The sequence below is a fragment of the Cimex lectularius genome, unplaced genomic scaffold, assembly GCF_000648675.2.
Source record: "Cimex lectularius strain Harlan isolate CLEC.00 unplaced genomic scaffold, Clec_2.1 scaffold46, whole genome shotgun sequence".
In the NCBI taxonomy this organism is placed as follows: domain Eukaryota; kingdom Metazoa; phylum Arthropoda; class Insecta; order Hemiptera; family Cimicidae; genus Cimex; species Cimex lectularius.
Genome location: NW_019392654.1, coordinates 553,444 through 578,353, shown reverse-complemented (window position 1 = coordinate 578,353; position 24,910 = coordinate 553,444). Strand labels below are relative to the sequence as shown.

The window sequence follows — 24,910 nt, the reverse complement described above, 5'->3', positions numbered from 1 at the left end:
GAAAAAGAAACAGCCGCACGCATCCTGTGTTGCTATTTCTAATCCTGTGAGAGGAAAACCATGAAGGATACACATGGGAGCCCTTGAAAAAGCTTTGGGATCTGGTAAAAAGCCTCAAGCTTAACGAGAAGCTCTAGATACAAAATTGGAGATGCACAATAGACCAATACTGGTCACAGTACCCAGTTCGTAAAGAGGTGTTCCTATATAATCTAATCCAAGGGATGATTTTAAAAAATTCTGGCCAAACAAATTATGAAAGAAAACTTGTACTGGTTTAAAGAATTAATAGACCAGGAAAATGAGGTTAATGCTACTCTTAACTATGAAAATGTGCCCATTTGGAAAAGTACCTTAAACTTAATTCAACATTCTCTAAAGTCACATCACAAAAAACCGTTTTCTGGAAAACATTAGAAGCAGTGATTGATATATAGTGAGCAGAGATAAGCTTTGGTTTAAAAAATAATTATTATTTACAAAGTAACTAAGTCTAGACAGTAAACGACTGATACTGAAAGTTAGAGAAGAAATGCTCAAATTGAACATACTTCCGTTGACTTTTTGGCGAGTCCCCAGAGTCATGTCCTCTTTGTAATTACCTTGTAACTGAAGACAAGTACCATTTCTTATTTGTTTGTCTGAGACTAACTAAAATTATATTGTAGTGGATGGGTGCAGAGGTGTTAGCTGGTGAGGAATCAATATTGCATTTAAATGGTAGGAAGGGTCATGATTATGTTTATTTTGCTTTAAATAAAACTATAATGAGGATTTTATTTGGGACAGACGGTGATTTTTCATTTTTTTAAATCACTGGCACTAATCTTTATTCGAACTTGTGAATGATATGATTATTTACTCAGTGTAAATATCTGCACAAAAAATGTTTGCTCTCTTCCTTATAATTTTTCCGAATTGTACCATTTAAACTGATGATTTGATTATGTAATTTATTTATTTTTAATAAAAGTGATACAAAAACATTTTGTGGCTGTTCAAGGCTGATGGTGTCATACTCCATGCCTTGTGTTTAATGTTTATTATAAGAAAATGTTTTGGTGATAATTTAAGTTAATTATCTATCCAGGTATCTAGCTATACAGTACATATACCACTGAATGATAAAAACCATTTTTAGGGTGAATTCCTGTTATTAAATTGGATCTTAATTCAACTAACTTTTTTTTGCTTACTAAAAAACTTTGTAATGGAATGATTCAGTAAAAATTACACTAATGACATGTTGAATCTTATTTGGTAACAAAATTCACATTCAATTTTGTAAATGATAATAAGTCCATCATGTTACACATTTTCTCAATATAACAGGTTTTGTATTTTTTATTTTAATGTATTTTACAAAACTGTTTTATACTCCAAGTTGTCAAATTTATTACAAGGGTAATCATAATACTTATAGTTGATATATTTAATTGTTTATTCACTAACTTGTTTTCTACAATACAAGTAATAATTTGAAAGTTTTTAAACAGCAATTAAAAGCTTTTGTTTATAAAAATATTGTATCAAATTATGGATAATAGATACTGAACACCTTATGTACAGTAGTTAACTTTTGTTTAAACTTAACTGTTGTTTAAACAACCATTTTGACACTAGTCTGCTCAAAGGATTAATTTAACCAATAAATAACACATTGCAAGTTTATTAAAGATTTTTATAAAACAGAAAAATCAAATCTTCCAGAAATATAAAACATTTTACTAATATATAGGAGGAGGGGGAGGGGGAGCTGGAGCAGAGGGAGGAGGAGGTGGAGGAAAAGGTGGTCTTGGAGGGAATCCTTGAGGAGGAGGTGGAGGCCCCCTCCAGGGCATCGGTGGAGGTGGTGCTTTTGGAGTGGATGGCGGTGGTGGAGGTGGGTAGTGCCACATAACTGGCGGTGGTGGGCCCGGCGGCGGCATCGGCGGCATAGGTGGAGCAATGTTGGGCGGCATCCGCTGGGGCAAGGGCGGAGGCGGCATATGTGGTGGGGCGACAGGAGGAGGTGGTGGAGGATTGAAAACGGGCGGCGGCATGATTGGTGGTGGAGGGAGAGGTGCTGGGGGAGGAGCATCGGCAAACATGTGATGCGGTCTGTCAGCTTGAGATAGAGGATTCTGGGCAGCAAGCAACCGTTCTGCTGCAGAGCCATGCCTTTCTCCTTTTGCATCCTTCTTATACGCGTAAGAAACTGATACTGGCCTGTTACACAAAAACTGACCATTCATCGCATCTATCGCAGCATCTGATGCATCAAAACTTGCATAGTTAATAAAAGCAAATCCTTTTGAATTGCCAGTATCTGGATCTCTCATTATCTTCAAAATACAATGTTAACAATAAATTAGATGTTAAAACCAGATGTATCAGTTAGATAACAATAAATACCTTGGGCGTTTGAAGGATAACACCAAAAGCAGAAAAAGTATCATACAGTAATTTCTCATCTACCTCAGGATCCAAATTTCCTATAAACACATTGGCTCCAACATCTAAGTTCTTCTGATGAGCAGATGCCTGAATAAAATTAAATAATCATTGTTGAATTTATAAATTAAATTAAACAAAGAACATATTTTCATCCAATTTTGCAAATCGATGCTAACCTTGTTTACTCTTATGGGCTTTCCATGTACTTTAATCATATTCATGATTTTAATAGCATAATCCGCATCCTCTTCTCCTAGGAATTCAACAAATCCATAACCCTGATGTTGTTGAGTTACTCTGTCTTTAGGCATGTGAACATTTACTAAAACAATTTTTCTTTTGTTGACTAAACCATTGACAAAACATGTAAACAATGTAATTCTTGAAATACTTCAAAATTAACAACTTTCACTATTTATAAAGGTCTCTGGTTGGGTCAAGTTGTATTACTAAGCGGTAAAAATTAAACAACTTACAAGCATCTGAAACAGGAAGCTGAGATGTTATCTTCACCTCCTGAAAAGGGGAGGGAGTAAGTTTTTAGGCAATTTCTTTTTGAATTTATTTATTAAATTTCTTTCTATTAAATATGTATTGGAGAGTGCAAGTCCAATTCTGATTAAATGGTTAAATAAAGATTGAATGTGTCTACGTGATTAAGTGTTAAGCATTGAAGTTATTTCAACAAAAATCTTATAAAATGTTGTTTGGGAAATTTTTCAACGGTAGAAGTCAGATTTAGATTATGTTTAGATTTTGTAGAAAATGATGAAATATGAAACAATTACATATACTACTACATGTACATACATATTTTATTTGTAATTGAATTTATTGACGTATTATTGAGGGTCTTTGTGAACCCAAAAAAAAGTCTGCTTCATCACAAAGACCTTATGATTATACTTCAATAAATTCTAATGTGATTACTGTCAGGTCGATAAAAACCCAACTTTAATATCTTTTATTCTTGCTATATAGCAAGTAATTGAGGTTCCTAGACCAACTCGACTTGTGTGTTTAATATTAGAATTCTTGCAATACTGTCATCATTATCACATTTGATTTAACCAAAAGCCTCACCTTTTTATGCCAATTTTATGATCCAGTGCTCATGAGAGGAACTGGATTTTGTTCTGTGAAAGGGGAAAAAGTTTGAGAAGCCCTGTTAGCGGTTATTTCAATTACTTGGCAGAAATTCAGAAATGTGCAATAACAAATAAAACCTCTATTTCAACTTCATTTGGATATAACCAGAGAAACTGACATGAACCAAATGCCATGTTTACATTTGTTGTTGTACATTTAAAATCTGAATAATTTTGGATTGATTGAGCAAATGACACTTCTTATTTACAAAGTTTATCTAGGGAAAAATGATGTTTTAAATATCAAATACACATTCATACAAATTTATTTACTTGTTGTAACATTATGCTTATTAATTAAAACCTTAATAAAATATGTTCTTACAAGTATACATCATCAAGGCATTTTACTCTTCAATTTGCGTATGTAAAAATTTACTCACCTACGGGTCCAGCTTGCACAAATAATTCCCACATAAGAGTTTCAGACACCTTATCATCCAAGCCCCCAACATAAATTGTTGCATCTGCAAATTTTAAAACAAATTTAAGTAAAATAGAATATTCTTTCCTATTAACAACAATAACAATTTGTTATTGTCTCAATATAATTGATATCAGCTTTCAATTAAAATTTTGTATAACAAATTAGGGATAAAGCCAATTTGAAAGAGAAAAAATACTCACTTTTTGTAAAATATGGCTGTACTCACAAAATCGTTGTTACCAACTATCAGGAATTCAAGCATTAAATGCTCATCATTAGGTTGAAGAATAAATCATTAGAATTGTAGAAGTACTTACAGTACAGATAGTTGGGGCTAAACTCAGAGGAGTGGTCGGACTATTAACCGGTCACTGGTATCTGGGAAAAAATCTACACAACATGGGTATATACAGTGATGATCCCATTTGCAGATTATGTAATAAGGAGGAGGAAACAGCCACTCATATCATCTTCGAATGCGAAGCAACAGCTCAATGGAGGCTTAGCCTAACGTACAGAAAAGACTTAGGGAATCAAATTGCAGCAGCAATAGTCAACGACCTGATACTTCTAAGAAGAAGGATTGAGTCTATTGACTGAACTAAGGAACTAGGAAGGTACAATAAGCCAGAAGGCTGCAGTGCCTGGGGAATACAAACCCCACTTACTAGTATCCTTTTCCACCATACCATACCATACCATACAGATAGTTGCTAACAATTTTGTGAGCAGAAACATCATTTTCAAAAAGTGAATTGACAAACTCACACCACCCCAATTAGTTTTAAAAATGCTTAGTTCCTTTATTGAATTATAGTTCAATATAGAATGGATGGGTTGTAGATATAACAAGGGTTCGTAATCGCAGAGAGCATATCAACCCTCGAGGTCTTTTTATTTTTTAATTTTTTTTTTTTTTTTGGGGGGGGGGATTTAAGTATGCCAGGTTCAAATGCAGGGCCGCTAGATTCGAACCCAAGACCTATACCTTTCAACGATGAGCACCATGTCATCGCCTAAACCGTTGGGACTCCTGATGCCCCCTTATCTTCTTCAGTATTGTAAGTAGATGTTCATTTCAACATTTAAAACAATCTTTCAATTAATTATTCTTTCTATGTAAGGTCATGGTTGAGATAAAAAAAGTCAGTGTCATGAGCGGGATTCGAACCCATGACCTTCGGTTAAATACGCCACTACTCTACCACTTGAGTTATCGTGACTTCGATCCTCTCGGACACCAACTCTCCACCTACAATCGTTCAAATTTTCCCTTTTTGCCATTTTCAAATGTCGTGTAATCAGGATTGGATTCTCAGCGACTTATAAAGTGGCCTCGGGGAGCTGTTTAGTGAAGTGATACTTCTTTTAATTATTAAATATTATAATAAACCAAGGTCTTGGTTGAGATAAAAAAGTCAGTTTCAAGAGCTGGATAGACCTTACATAGAAAGAATAATAATTGAAAGAAGTAACTTCGTCAATTGTCAACTAAAACGCAAATGAGTTAAAACAATATTGATACTCACAACCTAAATTTGGTTAGTAATATGGATTTCAAGCATTTACATGTTCATCGGCAGACCGAATTGAAATCTACATCTACATTTTCCACTCTACAATTTTCCAAAAACACAAATGCAGATATCTGCAACATAGGTTATCTATCAACCTTGTCCCCAGGGTTTTTTGGTTTTTTTCTCTTTCTTTCTAAAAGGGTGTAGGAAGTAGAATAGTTGTAAAACTTAAGTTGTTTGTCCAGTGGCCCTGAAACAATATTTTATTGTTTATGCTCTAACTTTGTTATGTTAATATGGTAGATACATATAAGAAAAACCTTAAAGCGTCCACGTAAAATGAAGTTTTAAATTGCCCCGGTATGTTAGAAATATCTATAAAACTATAATTTAATCTGTACTGTCAGACTAAGCCTGGCATAGTGTACAAGAGAAACCAGAGAATGCAAATTGATGAAGTTTTCCTAAGCCTCGGCAGGCTTGAATGACCAATTCCAGTGGACAAGAATCAATGAAATAAACTAGAATGTCTATTTAAAAAAAGTGATTACATTTTCACTCTAATGACCGACCTGTTGGAAAAAGGTCTAAGGTATTGTACCTATTAAAAATAAAGTCTTGGGTTCGATTCCCAGAGGATGCCGAGATGCGTGAGGGCAGAACCTCCGCGAACGCCGACCGGCTTGGCTATGCTTCGGCACGTTTTCAAATCTCACCTTGGTTCCTTTCGGCAATCGGTCCAGCAGCCATCGCCGAACGTTCGTGTACAGAAGAAAAACGACGGTTTTACAAACGCATGTGTGCTAGGCGACGGTTGTGCGAGATTCGAGAAGATCGGAGGACGTGCACTTCAGACTTCGGTCAGGTGTAGTGTACTCTTCGGACTTCGACAACATACAGTTAAATAAAACGATACCTAAAAACTATCGAATTACTACTCGATTATTATCGAAGTATCGATACTTTGTAATATGAAAGATACTTGGTACTTTTTCTATGCCTATGATCAGGCGTAATAGACTTGTTCATATTTTATTATTTCTATTCGTTCTATTAACTGTAGTTCTCCTATTGACAGAATGATGCGTTCAGCCAATAACTTTCCACATCTTAATATTAAATATTATTAATTCTTCTTTTTCTTCATTCTACAGTCAAGTTTGAAGATATGTTGAATTATTATGTATCTTTTAAGTTAAATTATCTTTTATATAGGTGTATGTACATATTTACATTTTTAACTTTTCATTTTTTCTAGTTAAAATTTTTTAACTGTATATAATTATTATCTTTAATTATTACGTATCTTTTAAGTTGAATTATCTTTCATAATTTTTATATTAATACATATTATTATCTTGAATTATTACATCCTTTTGAGTTAAATTTTATTTCATAATTTTTATATAAATACAATGTTTTTCATATAAATTATTTAACTTTCACTTATGTATGTGTATGTATGTATATGTACACATATTTAACTTTTAATTATTTCTAGTTAAAAAAATTGAACTGAATATAATTATTATCTTGAATTATTACATTCTTTTGAGTTAAATTTTCTTTCATAATTTTATAATATACAATGTTTTTCATATAAATTATTTAATTTGCACTTATGCATGTTTATGTTTGTATATGTACATATTTCGGTATTTAACTTTTAATTATTTCTAGTTAAAAAAATGGAACTGAATATAATTCAACTATGTATAGAATACTCCATGGGGAAGGAGGTGCTGGTCAACAGCTAGGTCAATTCAGCACCCAACGTGCATGCAGTTCCAAACTCATTCGTACTAACGTTTATTCTCAAATACATTCACTCCTATTTACACACCATTAGGGTAGTGAAATACTCGCGATATTACTCCATCAACCTTTACACATATTACACAACTAACCTTATTATGGGTCGATGGGGTACTCGATATTCCGCCATCGACCCCCTCACATCACACATTCACGCTAATATGTATGTTCATGCTAATAAATACTATTTTTATGAAAGGTATTGGTTGAGACAAAAAAGTCAGGGTCGCGAGCGGGATTCGAACTCACGACCTTCCGGTAAATATGCCGCTGCTCTACCACTTGAGCTATCGTGACTTCGATCCACTCGGACACTAACTTCCCATCTCAACCTCACTTCTCGAATTTTCCCTCCGTTTTGCCATTTTTTCGAGATTATCAACAGAGGCAAACACAGCATCAATTGCAGAACAGACATATGTAAACTCAGTCGCAAAACGCCAATATCATTAATCAAATTCAATATAGATAACATACATATATCATCACATCACACAAAACATATAACATATAAAACATAGTCTAATTCAGGGGTGCTCAAACTTGAACTGCTGGCGATCTACCTCAATATTTTTAGACTACTTACGATCGACTCTGAGAGGCTGCAAGTGTGTGTGATGCAGGGTTGTCGTACATACACGATACACCCTACCTACCTAGGTAGGGTGTACCGTAGCATATATAGATATTAGCTTTCTGCACAATATAGGTACATTATTTTAGTCANTAAATCCCAGGCCCTGAAGATGATCTCAATAAAGATCGAAACGTTGGCACGATAAAGAAAATGTTTTTCTGAAACCTACATCACACCAGACCGCATCTCACGATTTCCGAATAATCATCCACTAACGGTCACTAATCACCACGCATTTATTTTATTGTTTCATTTTAAACCATATAGGACATATTCATGGAAGTTTATGTTACCTAGAGAGATAAAATAGTTTTTCAACTTTTTTCACTTAACAATTTTCATGCTGTGATGGTTTAATTTCGTTCGCTTTCTTTGACTATACAATTAATTATATAATTATAATAGTTTGAATATAATAGATTTTATGACTGCACAACTTGGACTCTATCTGGATTTTGTAGGTTTGTCATGAGATTTGGGAATTTTTCCAGGTTTCCGTTAGCCAGACTGGGCCCACTTCGACCGGGGGTAAGGTTGCAAAAAGGAAGGTTGATTGATGTCCCGTGATTCCCTCCTTTACCAGCCACCACTCACCACGATCTGTTTGTAACCTCGCGCTCCAGGAAAGCGAAACCGGCGTCTTTCCCTCCTATTATAATATTTAAATATTTAAATCAATCTGGATGAAGAGGAGAGTAAAATGATAGCTGCCTCCGAGCCTCAGGTGAATATAAAATATCATATCATCTATTTGATAGTATACCTATTGTTTGATTCAATATAGACTAAAGGATTGGTATCACTCAAAAATGTTTGTTATTCTCTCATAAAAAAGTGAACTTCACAACTTTCCTTCATGTTATATTTTAACATGACTTTTTTATTATGATTGATGGCTAAATTAAATGATTTACGAACAAACGTGTTTTTTAAACAATTAAGAATTAAATTGATGGTGGAACTGAAGTTGCGCTGCTCAATTGTTGGATGTGGTATTGCAGATTGAAGTACGGAGACAGTATAGTTGCATTGTTTTCTGTTGGGGTCTGCAGGGTGGTGAATCTATAATTTGGTTTTTCCTGTCATTTTAGGTCTGCCTATTATAGTTTTAATCCCCGACACATTTTTTCTTGTGCCAACCCTAATAATGGGTCTGTTTGACCAAATAACAGCCACAAGATCCTGCAGATCCCAGGATGACATCTGACAATGAAGGTCGGGTAGTTTGAGTATATTCTTTATTTCTAATGCTTTATGGCCTTATGAACTTGTGTATTAGCCAGAGTATGAGTCTGTTGATTATTTCATCATATATAGTTGACTTAATTTGCTCTACAAATGTTTCTTATTTAACAGGAGTTTGTCCCTTTTGGGAGGCAGCAGATGAAACACCACCCAGGGGTGGTTGCTATTTCTAACATACTCAAAAGAGGTCACAATGAGGCATATCTAGCTCAAAGGTTCAGCCAGGTTAATTTGGATGACAACACACAAGTAATTTTCCAATGCAATCTTTAACCTTTTCCGAATAATTAAGTTTCATCTTTCAATCAGGAATGGTGGACGTTAAGAAATGGATATCATAACGGTTCAAATTCTTGTGAGACAAACACAGAGGGGATCGCAATCGAGGAGGAGCTGTACTTGAGTGGGAGGACTGTCATCGTCAGCCGTGGGAGCGTTGGAAGGTCAGTTTCAACCGGCAAAGCCAGCAAAAATGGCGGACGAATTCTTAAAGTCTGCTACTCAATGGAGTGTCCAGTTCATCAAGCACTTTGGTGCCAGTTTCCAGACACTCTAGGTACAAATTGTAAAATTTGGAATTTTCTCTCATTTTGTTAAGCATTTTTGGGTTTGCAGATAAAGATAAACCAAAACTGTGCATTTTGGACAGTGATAAAATTAGTGTTTATTGTGATGGGGGTTCAGACTATACAACTCCTTTGCAGTTCAAGGTATGTTTAATTATATATATTTAAAAAAAAGTTTAAATAAACAAAACACAAATCTTTTTAAGGTCACAAATGCTTGGGCTACCAAATTCGGCCTCCTTATTGAAAGGGTGGTGCATTACCATTTAGACAGAAGTACTTTAGAATCATGTGGTTGTGAAGGACTAACTACGTTATTCTCCCTCCTGCATCCACTTGATGAAATATCTCCAGTATTATCTGTAAAACAAGGTTAATATTGCATTAATTTATTACAATTGTATAATTAAGAATTTTTTTGTAAACATTTTAGGTGGTGTCTTGAGTTATATGAACGATCCGTTTCTCAAAATTGTATTTACAAGCGAAGAACCTTCTCTTTGCCTCATACACAATATTAGAACTGGAACCCACAGTATTTGGAAAATTAGAAAAGCATTGGCAGAAGTAAGTATTTTCATAATTTATTTGTTTTGTACAAAATTATTTAAATTAATTGACTTGAATAAATCAAATAAGTAAGTGGTGCATTGTATAACAAGACATGACTTAATTTATTCATTAAATTATTATATTCATCAAAAATTAGCTTTCACTGTTTTGTTGTTTATAGGAATGCCAATGGATGTGTGGACAAGAATCAGGTATGACTGTGAATACGACAGCAACCAATATGAGTGGAAGCAATTTAAGCACTGGCAGTGTTCACTTGAACGTCTCAATGCGTGCTGTATCACTCAACAGGTAATATTAACCACTATTACTATATTATTAATCTGTAGTTTTTTTAAACATATACATACATGTATAATTAGGTCAGTGTTGATGGGAAGTGGTGCTGGAAGCCCTTTGTTCGGGAGATCAAACACTAGTCAGGCTCTTATGCATTCGCTCAGTCCTCACAGCCCTCATCATTAGTAAATATCTAGTTCAGATATGCACTTGATTACATTATCTTTTACTGTATATTATTATTATAGTTCTGTGCATTCACCTTTAACAAATTATTCTCCAAAGACTTATGGAAATTTTGTCAAGGAATCGTTTACAAGTAGCGCTTCTTCTGTTGAAGCTCGGCTCGGTGGAAGCATAGCCCCTCAAATTGCCGAGCCAAAGCCAATAGTGCCCGAACTGTGCTTGGAATATGTTTGGACAGAAACTTCAACTCCCAGGTGATTTTACATTGCATTCTTAACTACTGATGTTTTGTTTTCCCTGTTAATGTTCATTATCGATTAAATTTTTTTATGTTTTAGAAGTTACAGAGATCAAAGTAGTATGGCCTCCAAATCGTTTCTGTCTAAAGATACTCTAGGCCAGGAATATCTGTGTTATTTAGTCAACTCCAGCCTCGTTCTTGTAAGGTTGAATAGAACAAATAATACAAGGATGCCAGAATTGATTGTAGGCTCTGTTAGCTCTATTCCAGCTAAGGATGCAGTCCCTATACCCGTATGGTTATACTCAATAGTATACATTATCACCATTATACTAATAATCATCATACTTACAGGCATTGCAGATGATTGCAATATTAGAGGCTGGTGGTTGTGTGATGCTTTATACTGGTTGCACGACGATCGGCAAATTACACATCGCAGGAATTTCTGCTGAGCTAGCCAGTGTTTCTTATTTGACCAACATATCTCTGGTTACTACTATTAACTCTCCTTTCCCAAAAGGGATTGAACCAAGGTATGATATATTGGGGGTATATTTTATATATATTTCACTTTAACATGGAATGATTTATTTCTAGAAACAACTTATTATCTTCAACTAGAATCGGTGAAGGTACTTTTGATGAGCGAGTGTACCTTCTCTCGCCTGTCACATCATCATTTAACGAAAGTCAGACAAATTCAAGTCCGGGCGACATGCAGCAACCAACAGGGTCAAGGGAAGCGATACAGAGTCTGAGAGATCCTGTTGGAACAAGATTTACAATTGTACGTTAAAATTCTTGCATATTTTTATTCAATTTGTCTATTTATTTATTTTTTAAATTTATTTTAAAGGAATACTCCAATGGGTCTATGTTTAGATTTGCACTGCCTGAATTTGCCTCATCGCCCCTTGGTAAATTTTAAATGTATTTTTCCCAGTATTTTTAATTATTAACCATTTTTTCTTAGTAAGGGAGTGTATTAAAGTTTTGAAGTGCATTTTACAAAAAGACATCGCATTGCTTACAATAGCTAAATGGTACACTACTAGGAATGCTCCAGGAACTCAGGACATATCGCCAAAACAAGAATGGCACTTGTTTATTTCATGTTTACTTGGTTGGTATGTAAATTATTGATCAAATAAGTTTTATTAATTTTATCATATTTTTAAGATCTCCTTGGGTACCAGTTGGAATTCTTGCCTCTTGTAAGTTATTACCTTCATTCTGATTGTGATACGCCAGCAAAAAACACTAAAAAAATGAGGGCTTCTGATCTCGGCTCAAATGATGTAATTACATTTTTAAGCATAATCAAACTATTATAATTCTTTTAGCTTTGGATTTTTAAAATTCGTGATATGTAGGACTGGTCGTATCTAATTAGTTCAGCTTATCATGACATGATGTGCCAGGACTTTGGCCTGTCGTTAGGCTTGCACGAGCAGTCGCCAAACTGCCACGGCTATGAACAAAATGCATCACAAGAAGGACATTCAGAAATTAACACTTCTGCACTTTTGTATCCGTACTTTCACTTGATTGTTTTCAGTTTTCATCTCCTCTATGAGGTATTGATTTTTAATTTGCCCTATATTTTCTCCCTCTTAGTGTGACATCTTTTCAAATTTTTGTTTCTTTAGGAAATAAAACTGAAACCAATTTTATACGAGTGCTTGCCGCTCCTGACACGTCTTCTACATCAGCTGTGTAGCGACTTAAGACTTCATGAATATTGTTCTTATTATTGGAGAGATTTCCCGAATGAATGTACATTGACCAATATTCAGGTAAAATTGTTTAACTTAGCTTAAATTTTATATTGTTAATGTGTTTTATAAAATAAAATTAAGTTTAATTGTGACACTTTTTAAATATCATTTTAGGATAGTCAAATAAGTGATGAAGAAGTTGCTAAATTTCAATGGCCTTCCTTTATGTCGAAACAACCTTGCAGTATTTTTGAACAAATTTACGGATTGGTGACAAAGGAAATTAACATTCCTCCTTATCTTTACATTACAGGCGTTAACACTCTCAGTAGAAATATATTAGAGGTATGGCAAATTTTATAATTATTGCTATTCAAAAAATTTTGGCATTAATGTCAAAGTGTATTTATTGGAGAAAAGAAACAAGTTCAAAAAGTGGGTTGTATTAACTCACATTTTATGATTATAAAAAAATATAGAACAAAGTAAATACTTGTAATTGTTATAATTTTTATTTTTTGTTGTTTACTGGATATTTTTAAAGAAAAATACAGGATAGGTAAATAATTAAATAAAAATTAAACTAGTAAAACAGTTTTACAAAAACAATTCAATTAAGTATGGAGTATTTCCTTCTCTTCCATTTGATGAGGCATCAATTTTATGAGGTTTTGAATGTAATGTTGTAGAATGTTTCCATACTCCTCCAACAGTCAATCTTAATTCCTGCAAATTCTCTAGCATCACTGGGCAACTTTTAACTCTCTTTGGCAACTCGTCCCAAAGGTGTTTGATAAGGTGTAAGTCGGAACTACATTCTGGCCACTAAACATCGAATTGAAGCTCATTCCAAGTAGTGACCAACGAACCTAGCTTTGTAGGGACTTGCATTGTCATGCATAAAAATAAAACCATCACCAATTAGTCGCATGTAAGGAACAAGTGATAACACGTCTTCAATGCATCACACAGCTGTCAGGGTTTGCTCGATGAAGATCAAGTTTTTGTGACCTTCCATACGAACGCCTGTCCAAACCGTAACCACCACCTCCATAACTTCTCCTGAGAGAAAATGTTATGGGGATATATATATATATATATATATATATATATATATATATATATATATATNACCACTTTGAACACAAACACAATTTTGACTTCAAAAATCCAAAAATATTACATACAGAACAAAACAAATATAAACGTAATTTCTTAGAAATGGTTTATATCAACAGAGATAAACACAGCATCAATTACAGAACAGATAGATGTAAACTCAGTCGCAGCTACGCCAATATCATTAATCAAATTCAATATAGATAACATACATTCACAATACATTCTACACATCAAATATTTTTCACATAGTCTAATTGTCCAACAATTTATCTTTCCTTTTCCTATTTATCCCTTTCTATATAATCCTGAAAGGATAATCTGGCCGAACCATTACCAACACTTTTTTTCCCTTCGTAGGCTCTTTTCACCTCAAAGAAGCTGACGCCTTATACAAAAATATCTTTTCTATACCGACTTCGTTCCCCACCCCTTTAAAATCCAACATATATAAACATAAAACAGCAATATCTCACTGGCACTCTCAACACGACACGCAAGAATGGCACAATTACACAGAAGACAAACACTTTGAGTGAGTAAAAATACTTTGATTGAATATAATAAAAAAATATATTTTGCATTGTATAAATTCACTTTTTCACTTCCTAAATGTATTTGTTAAATGTAAACAATGTTTGTAAATCCCAGGCCCTGAGGATGATCTCAATAAAGATCAAAATGTTGGCACGATAAAGAAAATGTTTTTCTGAAACCTACATCACACCATTTCATCATTGCATCTCATGATCTCTGACTAATTATCGATTAACGATCACTAATCACCACACACTTAACCAAGCTGTTATGTGCGTTGTAGAAGCAGGTGAAAGTTAAATTCACAAAAATTACTTTCAAGAAGGCTTACATCACTGAAAAAACAAAGCAAACTAAAATTACTGGTTTTTTTTATTATTATTGTTAATAAATGATTTTATAAATTTGCAAAAATATACCAGATACATTTATGTACATTGTACTTTGTTTCTGTTAAAAAAAGTTTATTTAAATGTTTAAACATCGTGAGATTTCTTTGTTTCTCTATTTCTGCAGAGTGATGAACCTGTAATTGGTCGGTATTATCTTATCTTCAGTCAGGTTGGATGGAGATGCGAAAGTCCAAAACACGACTGACAGACCTACCCAATGAGGATAGGCAGACAGAAACGATCAGTAATGATCAAAGTATACATTAGCTTATACTAATATGTATCTCAATCTGCCTATCTTCAAACTGTTTTGAATTATCACATGTGTTCAACATTTCACCATTTTATTATTTACTATTATTCTAAGTATTAAGGTTTGTGTTATACTTATCACAAAATAAATAAATTGTGTCAAGTTTCAAGTTTGTTAAATTTAATAATCTTCCAATGAAGGTGGTAGAATACTGACCAAAATATAGTAGAATTACAATTTATTTTTATTAGATTCTAGGCATGTTGATGAATTCTCAAAAAGAAAATTTGAGAAATGTAGTCCCTCCTGGTAGTCGAAGTACAACTCCTCATATGTCCATGTCTCTAGATCCGATGGCATTAGTGCCATCTTCAGAGCACAAAGCAGTTCTTCTCATGAATAAACTAGGTATATTAAAACGTTTATTTCTTAAATTTAAATTTTTTTTATTTAATAAATTTCTTTGAAGGAATGAATCGCCAGGATTTGTTGAACCTCCCATGTGGTATTGGCTTGATATTGGGCTGTGCGGTACAGAATGTAACTGAATCAGGCGTGCAAGGTTGGCCTCTCGGCGCGTGCCGTTTGATTTCCAGGCTTGACTTGGTACCTGGTGAAAACAATGAGGAACTTTCCCAACACCACCCCAATCCAGAAGAGGTGGATTAAATTGTTTTTATTGGTGGAGGTTCAATTTCACCTATAAACTTTTGATTTATTACAGATATTAACTTTAAGGTTCAATAAGGATCAGAGGGTAGAAGAAGCGAGGAGATTGCTAAATTCATCTGAACCGGTTACAATCAATGTTACTCAAAGGTCAGACGTCACTGACATTGAATTTGTTGAAGAACAAGAGAGATGTTTGTATGCAATATGTACACGAACGATGGCACTTCCTGTTGGCAGGTTAAAAAAAAATCATTTAGTATTTACTTAATGTTGGCAATTTATGATTGGTTACGTATTTAGGAATACATAAAAGTTAACTGTTTTAGAGGCATGATGGACTTGCACACAACAGTTCCTGTTGTAATTACTGAGCAGTTGAATATACCAAAGCTTTGTTTAGTTGGAAAAGCACCTCCAAGAGGAACTACAGTAGAACTGAATCATATTGAAGTAAGTTATAATAATTTCCATGATTTATGAAGGTCCAAAATTCAAATGGCATTTTACAAAGAAACGTTCTTCATTTCACCAGTTCAACCAACTTTACTGAACAGTGGGTGGGATATTTATTGGGTCTAGAATATTACACAAATTGTTTGAGGCACCCTGTGACCTCAGATCTCTTATTTTGTATAAGATTTCACCCCATTCTATAAAATTCCATCTTGTAAAGTGCTTAAAACAATTTTTTAAAACGTCCTCTGTCTGTTAAGTCATGAGATTCTTTCACAACATGGGTGTCCAAAGATTTTTGTTAATGGCTCTTCAAAACAAATTTGGCGATTGTGATTGCATGTTTTCAAATCTGCACTTGTTTTTTTTACTTTGAGCCGGATTTATAAAATGTTTTCTATCACCTTTAAATTCATTCCTGTACTATCTGATGTACGCCAGTCTATTCTTTTCTTATTAAAATTATGAATTATTTATACATAAATTTTTAATTTGTTGGTAACATTTAGTGTTTAGTTAATACATATTTGATACTGATTTGGGTCCTTTATCTAATTTAATAACTTTAAACTGGCTTTTAAGTGAATTTTTGAACTTTTTGTTTAGGTTGTTCCAAATATGAATCTTTGGCCCTTGTTTCACAATGGTGTAGCCGCAGGTTTGAAAATTTCTCCTTTATCCAAGAACATTGATTCAACATGGATACTTTACAATAAGCCGAAGGTAAATTGAAATCAGTCTTATTTCCTCACTATAACTTTATATTTACATTCAAATTTTTTGTCACTTTGTACAATTTAAAGAATGGTATTGATGCTTTACCTGAACACGCCGGCTTTTTAATGGGCCTCGGATTATCCGGACATCTAAACAACTTAATGCATCTTTACTTGTACAATTATTTGAACAAGTGCCACGAAATGACAAGTGTTGGTATTCTATTAGGTCTTGCCGCTTCCAAAAGAGGTAAACTTAAGATTTATTCAATTGATTTTAAATTTTTAAACCTTGTAATTAATTTTTAAGGTACAATGGATGTACGAGTTACAAAACTGTTCAGCCTGCATATAGAATCACTTCTCCCACCGACGTCGATTGAGCTAAATCTTGTACAGAACATTCAGGTCGCAGCACTGCTTGGCATCGGCCTTGTGTACCAAGGGACAGGTCATAGGCACATAGCTGAAGCCCTTCTTTCTGAAATAGGTAATGATATTTTACACAGGGTGTGGTCAGCTTCTGTTAAAAAAAAATATATATTTGACAGTACAATCAGTACATAGAATGCCTGCATTAAAATGCCGCAAACCTCATAGTTTTAATTCATTCAAAATTTACAATTTATTTATTTATTGTAGTGTTAAGAAAAACATTCCTTTACATAAAACCTGAATTTTCTCCCTCTAATGTAACTTTTCCCAACTTTTGACCCTATCAGATTTAACACCAAATTTCCTTTTAGATTAGTCCATTTTTGTTGAGAAAATTGCCAGTCACGTAGAAAATAACTGCTAAAATTTCATGAAATTTGTGAAATTTGGATCACCTTCTTTAACCTTCATGCAGGCGCTCAGGCTGTAGTCTACGCACACATCATAAAAACATTAGGAACTTTGTTCTACGATTTTGCAAAGTGCCATGAGGGGATTGTATTCTCAGCTTTTCTATTATCAATATATGAAACTAAATTGAGAAGTGATCATCTTCCAGATTGGCGAGTTGTGCCTGTCATCAGACAACATTTGTAGTCAGTAGTTTACTGCTTTGCATCTGTTAAAGTTTCATTTCTCCATCAACCATATAATTAATCAATTTAGAATTTTTTTGTAGGTTTATTGTATGTACTACATTAGCGATAATATATTAACATTTTCCAGTGCACTACACTGTTTATCATTATGTAAAGACTCATAAGTATGTACTATTATCAAATTTTTGTTATAGTTAAAATTGTTTTGTTCTTGTCATTATAGTTTTATATCTTTCTCTTATAGTCATTATGTGTTAATCATAAAATAATAATATTATAAGTAAAGAGTAATTGTAAGTTAATTTCAATGAACAATGTCTTTCACGGGTTTCATTTTTTATATAAGTTTTTTTTTTGTGCACTACATTTACTTGAAAGGACTGATCTCTGTTGATCTCGTGTTGCTTGTGATTAATTATTTTATCAATTGTCATTTTGATTAATTTTTTCAATGTTTAAACATGTTGTTTGAGCTTCTATCAAAAGTACACCTATTTCAAAGGATTGGGATGAAATATTGGATGAAAACACGAAAACGAGTTGGCGGTAGACCACCGCCTTGCTCCCATGGGTGACAAAAAAAAGTCATGTCCGCATGAAGGTTAAACCATAGCTCCGTGACATTAAATTTAAAAAATATAAATAAAATAAAAAGGCTAAAAACTTTACCATTTTAAGAGCTTTCTAACGATCTATTCGGACAATTCGAACAACAGCTACAGCTAGGCCAATTCAGCACCCAACAGATGCAGTTCCAAACCCATTCCTACTCATGCTCATTCTCAAATACATTCACTCTTATTTTACATACCATTAGGGTGGTGGAGTACTCGATATTCCTCCATTACCCTTTACACATACTACCCCAACTTAACTTATTGTGGGTCGATGGGGTACTTGATATTTCGCCATTGACCCTCTCACATTACACCTTAATGCAATAAGTTCATTCACTCTTAACACAAGCTAGGTATACACAACTATTATTACTACAATAGAATGACGTACATTTCCTCCAAGAATAGGATGGCCTATTTTTAATTGGGTGAAGGTGACTTCTTCTGCGAATTAGATCCTCTTTAGGGCCACCCGTCAACAGTGTTCTTGATACATGATAGATTCTCAGTTGGCCTGGCCCATTGACGCCATCTTTTTTTAATCATGTTTTTTAATGCATTTCTAGTGTCAGGGAAACAAACTATTCTTCGGAATAAAAATTAGCATCAACTCTTGGGCCATGTATTTAATTCCTAGAATACATCCTGGACCACGTTTTCCCAACTTCCAGGTGAAATTACCCTTCAAAAATAAAAATAATCAAGGTTTCAAATAGACCGTCGAAAAACTCATAAAGTGTTGTGTTGTAGCTGATTCTACATTTTTTTAAAATGTTGCAAATTTCATGATATTCTACAGTTATTTTGGAAGTAGTCTGGCAATTTTTAGAACAAAAATGGATTAATCTAAAAGGAAATTTGGTACTAAATCTAATGGGGTCAAAGTTGGGAAAAGTTAGATTAGAGTAGAGAAAATTCAGGTTTTATGTTAAGTAATGAGTTTTTCTTAAAAAAAGCATTTTTTAAAAATTGTGCTTTTTGAACAAATTGAGATAAAACCATGAGGTTTATGGCATTATACTCCACTTTAGAGGTAGTCACTGAAAAGGGAAAAAAATAAAAATACAAGCTGACCCCCTGTATATTAATAAGTTTTAGATTATATTAATTATACATTTTTTTTAGGTCGACCACCGGGACCAGAAATGGAAAACAGTTGTGATCGAGAATGTTACTCGTTGGCAGCTGGCTTGGGCTTAGGTCTTGTCGTTTTGGGCAAAGGCGCTGATCCCACCACACTCGCAGATCTCGATTTAGCTGATACCCTTCAATATTATATGATTGGAGGTCATAGGAGACCTTTGACCGGTACTTCTTAAATCATTATAAAATTGAAAAACGCTGTTACTCCAAAAATACTGTTTGTAGGGTCACAAAAGGAAAAGTACAAATCGCCGAGTTACCAAATTAGAGAAGGTGATTGTGTTAATAATCATGTCACAGGCCCAGGAGCAACTCTTGCACTTGCTATGATGTACTTCAATACTGGCAACATGTCAGTATTCACAATGATTTCATCATCAATTTATAACTTAGTCTTAAACAATTCATTTCAAACTTATTCAGTTTCTTTGATTAAAATGAACAGTTAGTAACTATTGACAACAGTTTGTCTTTTTTTTTAATTTTAAATTTTTTGTACATACTTTTATTTAAAGTATGTGGAACGTTTCACAATTTTGCATGTTATCTGTCAAAAGGATGTGAAAAACAAATGGAATATCTTTTTTAGAAGAATAATTTTTGTTTTATTAGTGCTATAGCAAATTGGTTGGAGGCACCTGATTCAGAGTACATGTTGGACTTTATATGCCCGGACCAACTTTTACTGAGGACATTGGCCAAAGGGCTTGTGATGTGGGACCAAATCATTCCGACGGTTTCTTGGGTCGAAGCACATATTCCTGCCTCGATACGACCTTACTGCCTCGTCAAACCTAGGGAAGGCCTTGAAGATGTGGACTTAGAGACGATGTCGTAAGTGGTTACCTGGACTTAATTTTAAATTTGAAATGTACAATTTTCTAATTTCAGACAAGCTTACTGCCATATAATAGCTGGAGCGTGTATGGCATTGGGGCTGAGGTTTGCGGGTTCAGCTAATAACAGAGCATTTGAAACTCTTTTGCATTACTGCAAGCTTTTCACATCCCTTTCGTCAAAGTCAATAGCAGAATTGGCCGGGAAATCAACTATAGAGACGTGCATTTGTGTCACCCTCTTGTCGCTCTCTGTCGTAAGGATATTTTACCAATGAAATGCCAACTTTTTTTGTAATAATTTCACTATTGTAGGTAATGGCCGGAACAGGAGATTTAGAAGTATTGAGGCTGTGTCGGCATCTTGGCTCAAGAGTTGGACAAGTCACAAACTCCGTTGTTACTTATGGATCTCATTTAGCTGTGCATATGGCGCTCGGTTTGCTTTTCCTTGGTGGAGGTAGTCTCGGACTCTCAACAAGGCCGGAATCAGTGGCTGCTATGATTTGTGCCTTTTTCCCCCGTTTTCCCACCCATTCTAATGATAACAGGTATGCACTATATTGGTGATATTTTTTGTCCTATACATAATTAACATATTTTGCCCTGGTTAGATACCACCTTCAAGCCTTTAGACATCTTTACGTTCTTGCTGTCGAGCCTAGACTTTTCTTACCTAAAGACATTGATCATGGATCATTATCTTATGTAAACTTGAAAGTCGTTTATCTAGACACACCTTACTATAAAAATCAAAGCATTAAATTATTTGCACCTTGTTTACTTCCAGAGCTTCACTTGCTTAAAGAGGTAATTTTCCAAATAATATTCTTCTACCAGAATTGTTAAATAATTATGATTTTTTTTCTTAAGGTTAAAATTGAAGATGAAAGATATTGGTCAATTGTGTTTACAAAAGGGAAAAATTGGACTCAGTTAGAGTAAGTTGATAAAATTAAAATTAATTCAAAATACATTCATAAACAAAAAAAAATTGAATATTTAGAGAAATAATTAATCCTAACCTTAACATTGAATATTTTGTAGGTGAACACTGAACAAGTGCTGACAAGAATTTAAAACACATTAATTGAAATTTACAATTTTTTTTATTTCATTCAATTAATTATAATTATTATGATGTAATGTTTAATTTCAGGGAAACATTAAAAAAAGGTGGCACGATAGGGATCAAATTGAGAGCTGGATGCCTTCCTTATGCGGACGATCCACACGGATATAAGACATTACTCGCTCAGACCATTTCCACAGACACTGCTTCATCGTGGACAACTTCTGTAAATTAAACTAACAATATTTATTTAACATTTAAAAAAAAAATCTTATTGGTTTATTTCAGGCTGAAGCTATTCAGGCTTTTGTCCTAGACAAAACTTGTAATTTTCCAAAACACTTTCTGGAAACTAGTGAAAACGACAGCAAGATCACAAATCGTGAACTTAAGTTAATACAATGGATGTCAAATATATGTTACGAGTGTGTGACAAAAAATAAACTCCCTTTGCTCGATTACTGGATCAATTTGCTAACTGTATAAACTTTTTTCTATTTTATTTTAATAATGGTAAATTTAATTAATTCTTGATATTTTTTCAGGAGGTAATGCGACTAAAATATTTACCGTCTTCTATCATATCATGGCAGATTCGTTTAGCAATTGCACACGGCATAAAACTGCCACAATCGCATTTACAGGCTGATCATATTATGGCTATCAATCAATATATTAAGGCTATGTTCAAGGAATGGCAACTGAGTAAGTTTAATATTTTTCATTAATAGTTAAATTATGAAGAAATTTGAATGAAATATTAATTATTTGAATTAATTATACTTTTAATCTAAGGTCTTGGTTGAGGCAACAAAGCAAGTTTGGGATTCAAATCCCACATCATCTAAAAATGAAAGTAATTAATTAAAATAATTAATACAGTCAATTATGACTACTAAAAACATATATGGATTAATAAATAATTACAGAAGTACTTACTTTCCTAACAGCTCCTGTGCACTTCATAAGTCACTGAGAATCGAATCCTGATTACACGATAATTGAAAATATGGTAGAAAGAGGAAAAAATTCGAGTGGATTGAAGCCACGATAGCTCAAGTAGTTAGAGCTGTGGTGTATTTGAGCCAAAGGTCGTGGGTTCGAATCCCGCTCATGCTTTTTCATCTCAACCAAGACCTTAGTTAAAAAGTATAATTAATTAAAATTATTATTATTGCACATTGTGTTGTTTTTATTTTGAGCAATGTTTCGGCAACCTTTCTTTCACATTCATGCAAAAACAATTTTATAACTTTTTTTGTGCAATGTTACAATTATTATAATCGTACCTTTTTTTACAATTATTGTTGCTGTTGTTATTGTTTTTTAGCTCATTCCGATATACTTTTGCATTACTTGAAAGGACAAAGGGTCAAAGATAAACGCCAGACTTTACCTATGCTGACATCGTACTTAACTTTTTATGGAATGCCAAATGAAATCGTACTAGAAAAACTTCAAAAAGAAGGTAAGATATGAAAATCTGTATAACAATTCATAGTCATGAATGTTTTTTTTTGTTTTGTTTCTACCACAGGAAAATCTAAATTGTGCAATTTAGTGCAAGCTGCAAGTAAAGAAGGTTGCCGATTGCCTACTTCTGTTCTTAAACTTCTTTGGGACCTATTTAGAATTTGTAATGTGTAAATATTGTACAATTTTTAATATATATTTGTATAAATATATTTTTGTTATTTTGTATTTTTTTTAATGAAATTTATTAAACTTGCCTTCTTGCATTATTCATACATTCATTTCACAAAAGGGTTTGAACATAAAAAAAATATACAAAATTGTCCACAATGGCTTTTTTATAATTGACACTGCTAGAGAAGTATTGCAATGACTGTGAATTGGATTAAGGACAAAGAAACTTTATGGCCTTTCCATGAACTGACAGTCCAAGCTAAGTTTACATAGAGCAATTTTTGTCGGCTCGGATCATTCTATCAATTCAAAGGAGAGCGTACACACGACACCATGGGCTCTTGCTGCACTGTTGTGTCAAAACATGCCTGTTTGACTTATGGTTGTACTGTCGGTGCGCAAGCGACACAGGGGGTGCTTTTGACCATTGAATTCAATGTTTTACAGTGGTGTTCAGACAGTATTTTGTTAAGTATAAGATAAGGTGATTTTATGACTGTTCTTTTTAAATTAAATTTTGTTTACTATACAGGATGGATTAAATAAATAATGAAACCGTCGTACAGTACTCGAAGCCATTAATTTGAGACCTGAGAAATGCTGCGTAATGGAGACGGACAAAAGATGAGAAGGAAATAATAATCTATCTCAACCAAAACCTTACATAAAAAGAATAATTCATTGAAAGAAGTAACTTGGTCAATTGACCACTAAAACAAATGGATTAATAATAATGTTGAAACAGGCATCATTGTTGAGATTCATGTTTGGAATTTATCATTTGAAAGTGCCAAGGAGGGTCAAGACCTAATACATGTTCAACCGACATTCAAATTGAAGATGATCATCACCATTCCAAGTGTGATCATTTTGCTTGGTTGTCAATTATACAAAAACCACTCCAAGCAAACTTACTTTAAAAAATGCATGAAAGAAATGAGAGCCACGAAAGTGGTAAAGGTACACCAGAGAAAATTACTTTCTTTACTTCTTTATTAATTTAGTTGTGCCCTATAATCACCAATTTCAAATACCTATGAGTATTCATTTTATTGTATTTGATTCTTCATGTAAGCAGTACATGAAGAGTAAGTTTTTTATTTATCACATTTATAGTTTGCAGGAAAATTTATCATGCAAAACACCTCAAAGCCTTAAATTCTTAATGTAATATATTATACAGTAAATAAATAAATATCTTTAATTTACTAGTTTTCGTGGTCCGCTTGACCAATTAATTAAGGTTTTTAAATGAGATAAAAAAGTCAGGGTCACAAGCGGGATTCAAACCCATGACTTTCGGCTAGATATGCCGCTACTGTACTACTTGAGCTATCATGACTTCAATCCTCTTGGACACTAACTTCCCATCTCAACCCCATATCTTTAATATATAACTATTTGTATTTTCTGCATACAATAAATATATACATAAATTATTTATGGGAGTATTTATGTATGATAATGACTACAATGCGAAAAATTTGCTATGGAGAAATTAACAATTAGGATACTCCTGTGTAAAAGCATTAGGGCTTATTGAAACTTTAGCAAAGAATTTAATCACCCTTTGCAGAATTACTTCTTTGAGCCACGGAATTATTATAGAGGTCAGAAAATTTTGTTTA

The 24,910-nt window shown here is 33.6% G+C and overlaps 2 protein-coding genes across 4 annotated transcripts; one reads left to right on the top strand and one right to left on the bottom strand.

Annotated features, from left to right (window-relative positions):
* Positions 1-1,653: 1,653 nt before the first annotated feature.
* On the bottom strand, positions 1,654-6,436 carry LOC106672926 (splicing factor 3B subunit 4). 2 transcript variants are annotated; one of them, XM_014404739.2, is made up of 6 exons: positions 6,245-6,436; positions 3,968-4,051; positions 2,913-2,952; positions 2,613-2,758; positions 2,395-2,523; positions 1,654-2,324 (listed from the first exon to the last, which is right to left on the bottom strand). In XM_014404739.2, exons 4-6 carry the CDS (start codon positions 2,745-2,747, stop codon positions 1,728-1,730), a joined length of 861 nt encoding a protein of 286 aa, XP_014260225.1. In that variant the 5' UTR covers positions 2,748-2,758; positions 2,913-2,952; positions 3,968-4,051; positions 6,245-6,436; the 3' UTR covers positions 1,654-1,727. The 2 variants fall into 2 exon arrangements, with proteins under 2 accessions (XP_014260225.1, XP_014260224.1); XM_014404738.2 differs by lacking the exon at positions 2,913-2,952.
* Positions 6,437-8,512: 2,076 nt separating this feature from the next.
* LOC106672898 (anaphase-promoting complex subunit 1) lies at positions 8,513-23,336 on the top strand. 2 transcript variants are annotated; one of them, XM_024224565.1, is made up of 37 exons: positions 8,513-8,704; positions 9,337-9,474; positions 9,535-9,781; positions 9,841-9,935; positions 9,998-10,163; positions 10,225-10,358; positions 10,525-10,655; positions 10,727-10,828; positions 10,892-11,083; positions 11,168-11,363; positions 11,425-11,606; positions 11,671-11,860; positions 11,930-11,990; positions 12,047-12,196; positions 12,253-12,371; positions 12,447-12,650; positions 12,723-12,869; positions 12,966-13,136; positions 15,344-15,500; positions 15,562-15,752; positions 15,817-16,001; positions 16,091-16,214; positions 16,824-16,940; positions 17,021-17,183; positions 17,244-17,423; positions 19,710-19,892; positions 19,953-20,079; positions 20,340-20,561; positions 20,619-20,820; positions 20,879-21,114; positions 21,178-21,373; positions 21,437-21,504; positions 21,723-21,861; positions 21,924-22,115; positions 22,181-22,340; positions 22,966-23,103; positions 23,173-23,336. In XM_024224565.1, the coding sequence occupies exons 1-37, from the start codon at positions 8,681-8,683 to the stop codon at positions 23,280-23,282; spliced, it is 5,739 nt and encodes a 1,912-aa protein (XP_024080333.1). In that variant the 5' UTR covers positions 8,513-8,680; the 3' UTR covers positions 23,283-23,336. The 2 variants fall into 2 exon arrangements, with proteins under 2 accessions (XP_024080333.1, XP_014260182.1); XM_014404696.2 differs by having other exon boundaries at positions 11,162-11,363.
* The last annotated feature ends 1,574 nt before the right edge of the window (positions 23,337-24,910 follow it).

Bases quoted from the DNA above. Each gene is read 5' to 3' on its own strand.
- LOC106672926 (XM_014404738.2), bottom strand. From the start codon at position 6,278: ATGGCTGCTGGACCGATTGCCGAAAGGAACCAAG. The intron at 4,052-6,244 runs GTGAGATTTGAA...TAAAATTTGCAG, and splicing joins GATTGCCGAAAGGAACCAAG to ATGCAACAATTTATGTTGGG. The intron at 2,325-2,394 runs GTATTTATTGTT...TGTATTTTGAAG, and splicing joins TTATCCTTCAAACGCCCAAG to ATAATGAGAGATCCAGATAC.
- LOC106672898 (XM_014404696.2), top strand. From the start codon at position 8,681: ATGATAGCTGCCTCCGAGCCTCAG. The intron at 11,861-11,929 runs GTACGTTAAAAT...TTTATTTTAAAG, and splicing joins TTGGAACAAGATTTACAATT to GAATACTCCAATGGGTCTAT. The intron at 21,115-21,177 runs GTATGCACTATA...TGCCCTGGTTAG, and splicing joins ACCCATTCTAATGATAACAG to ATACCACCTTCAAGCCTTTA.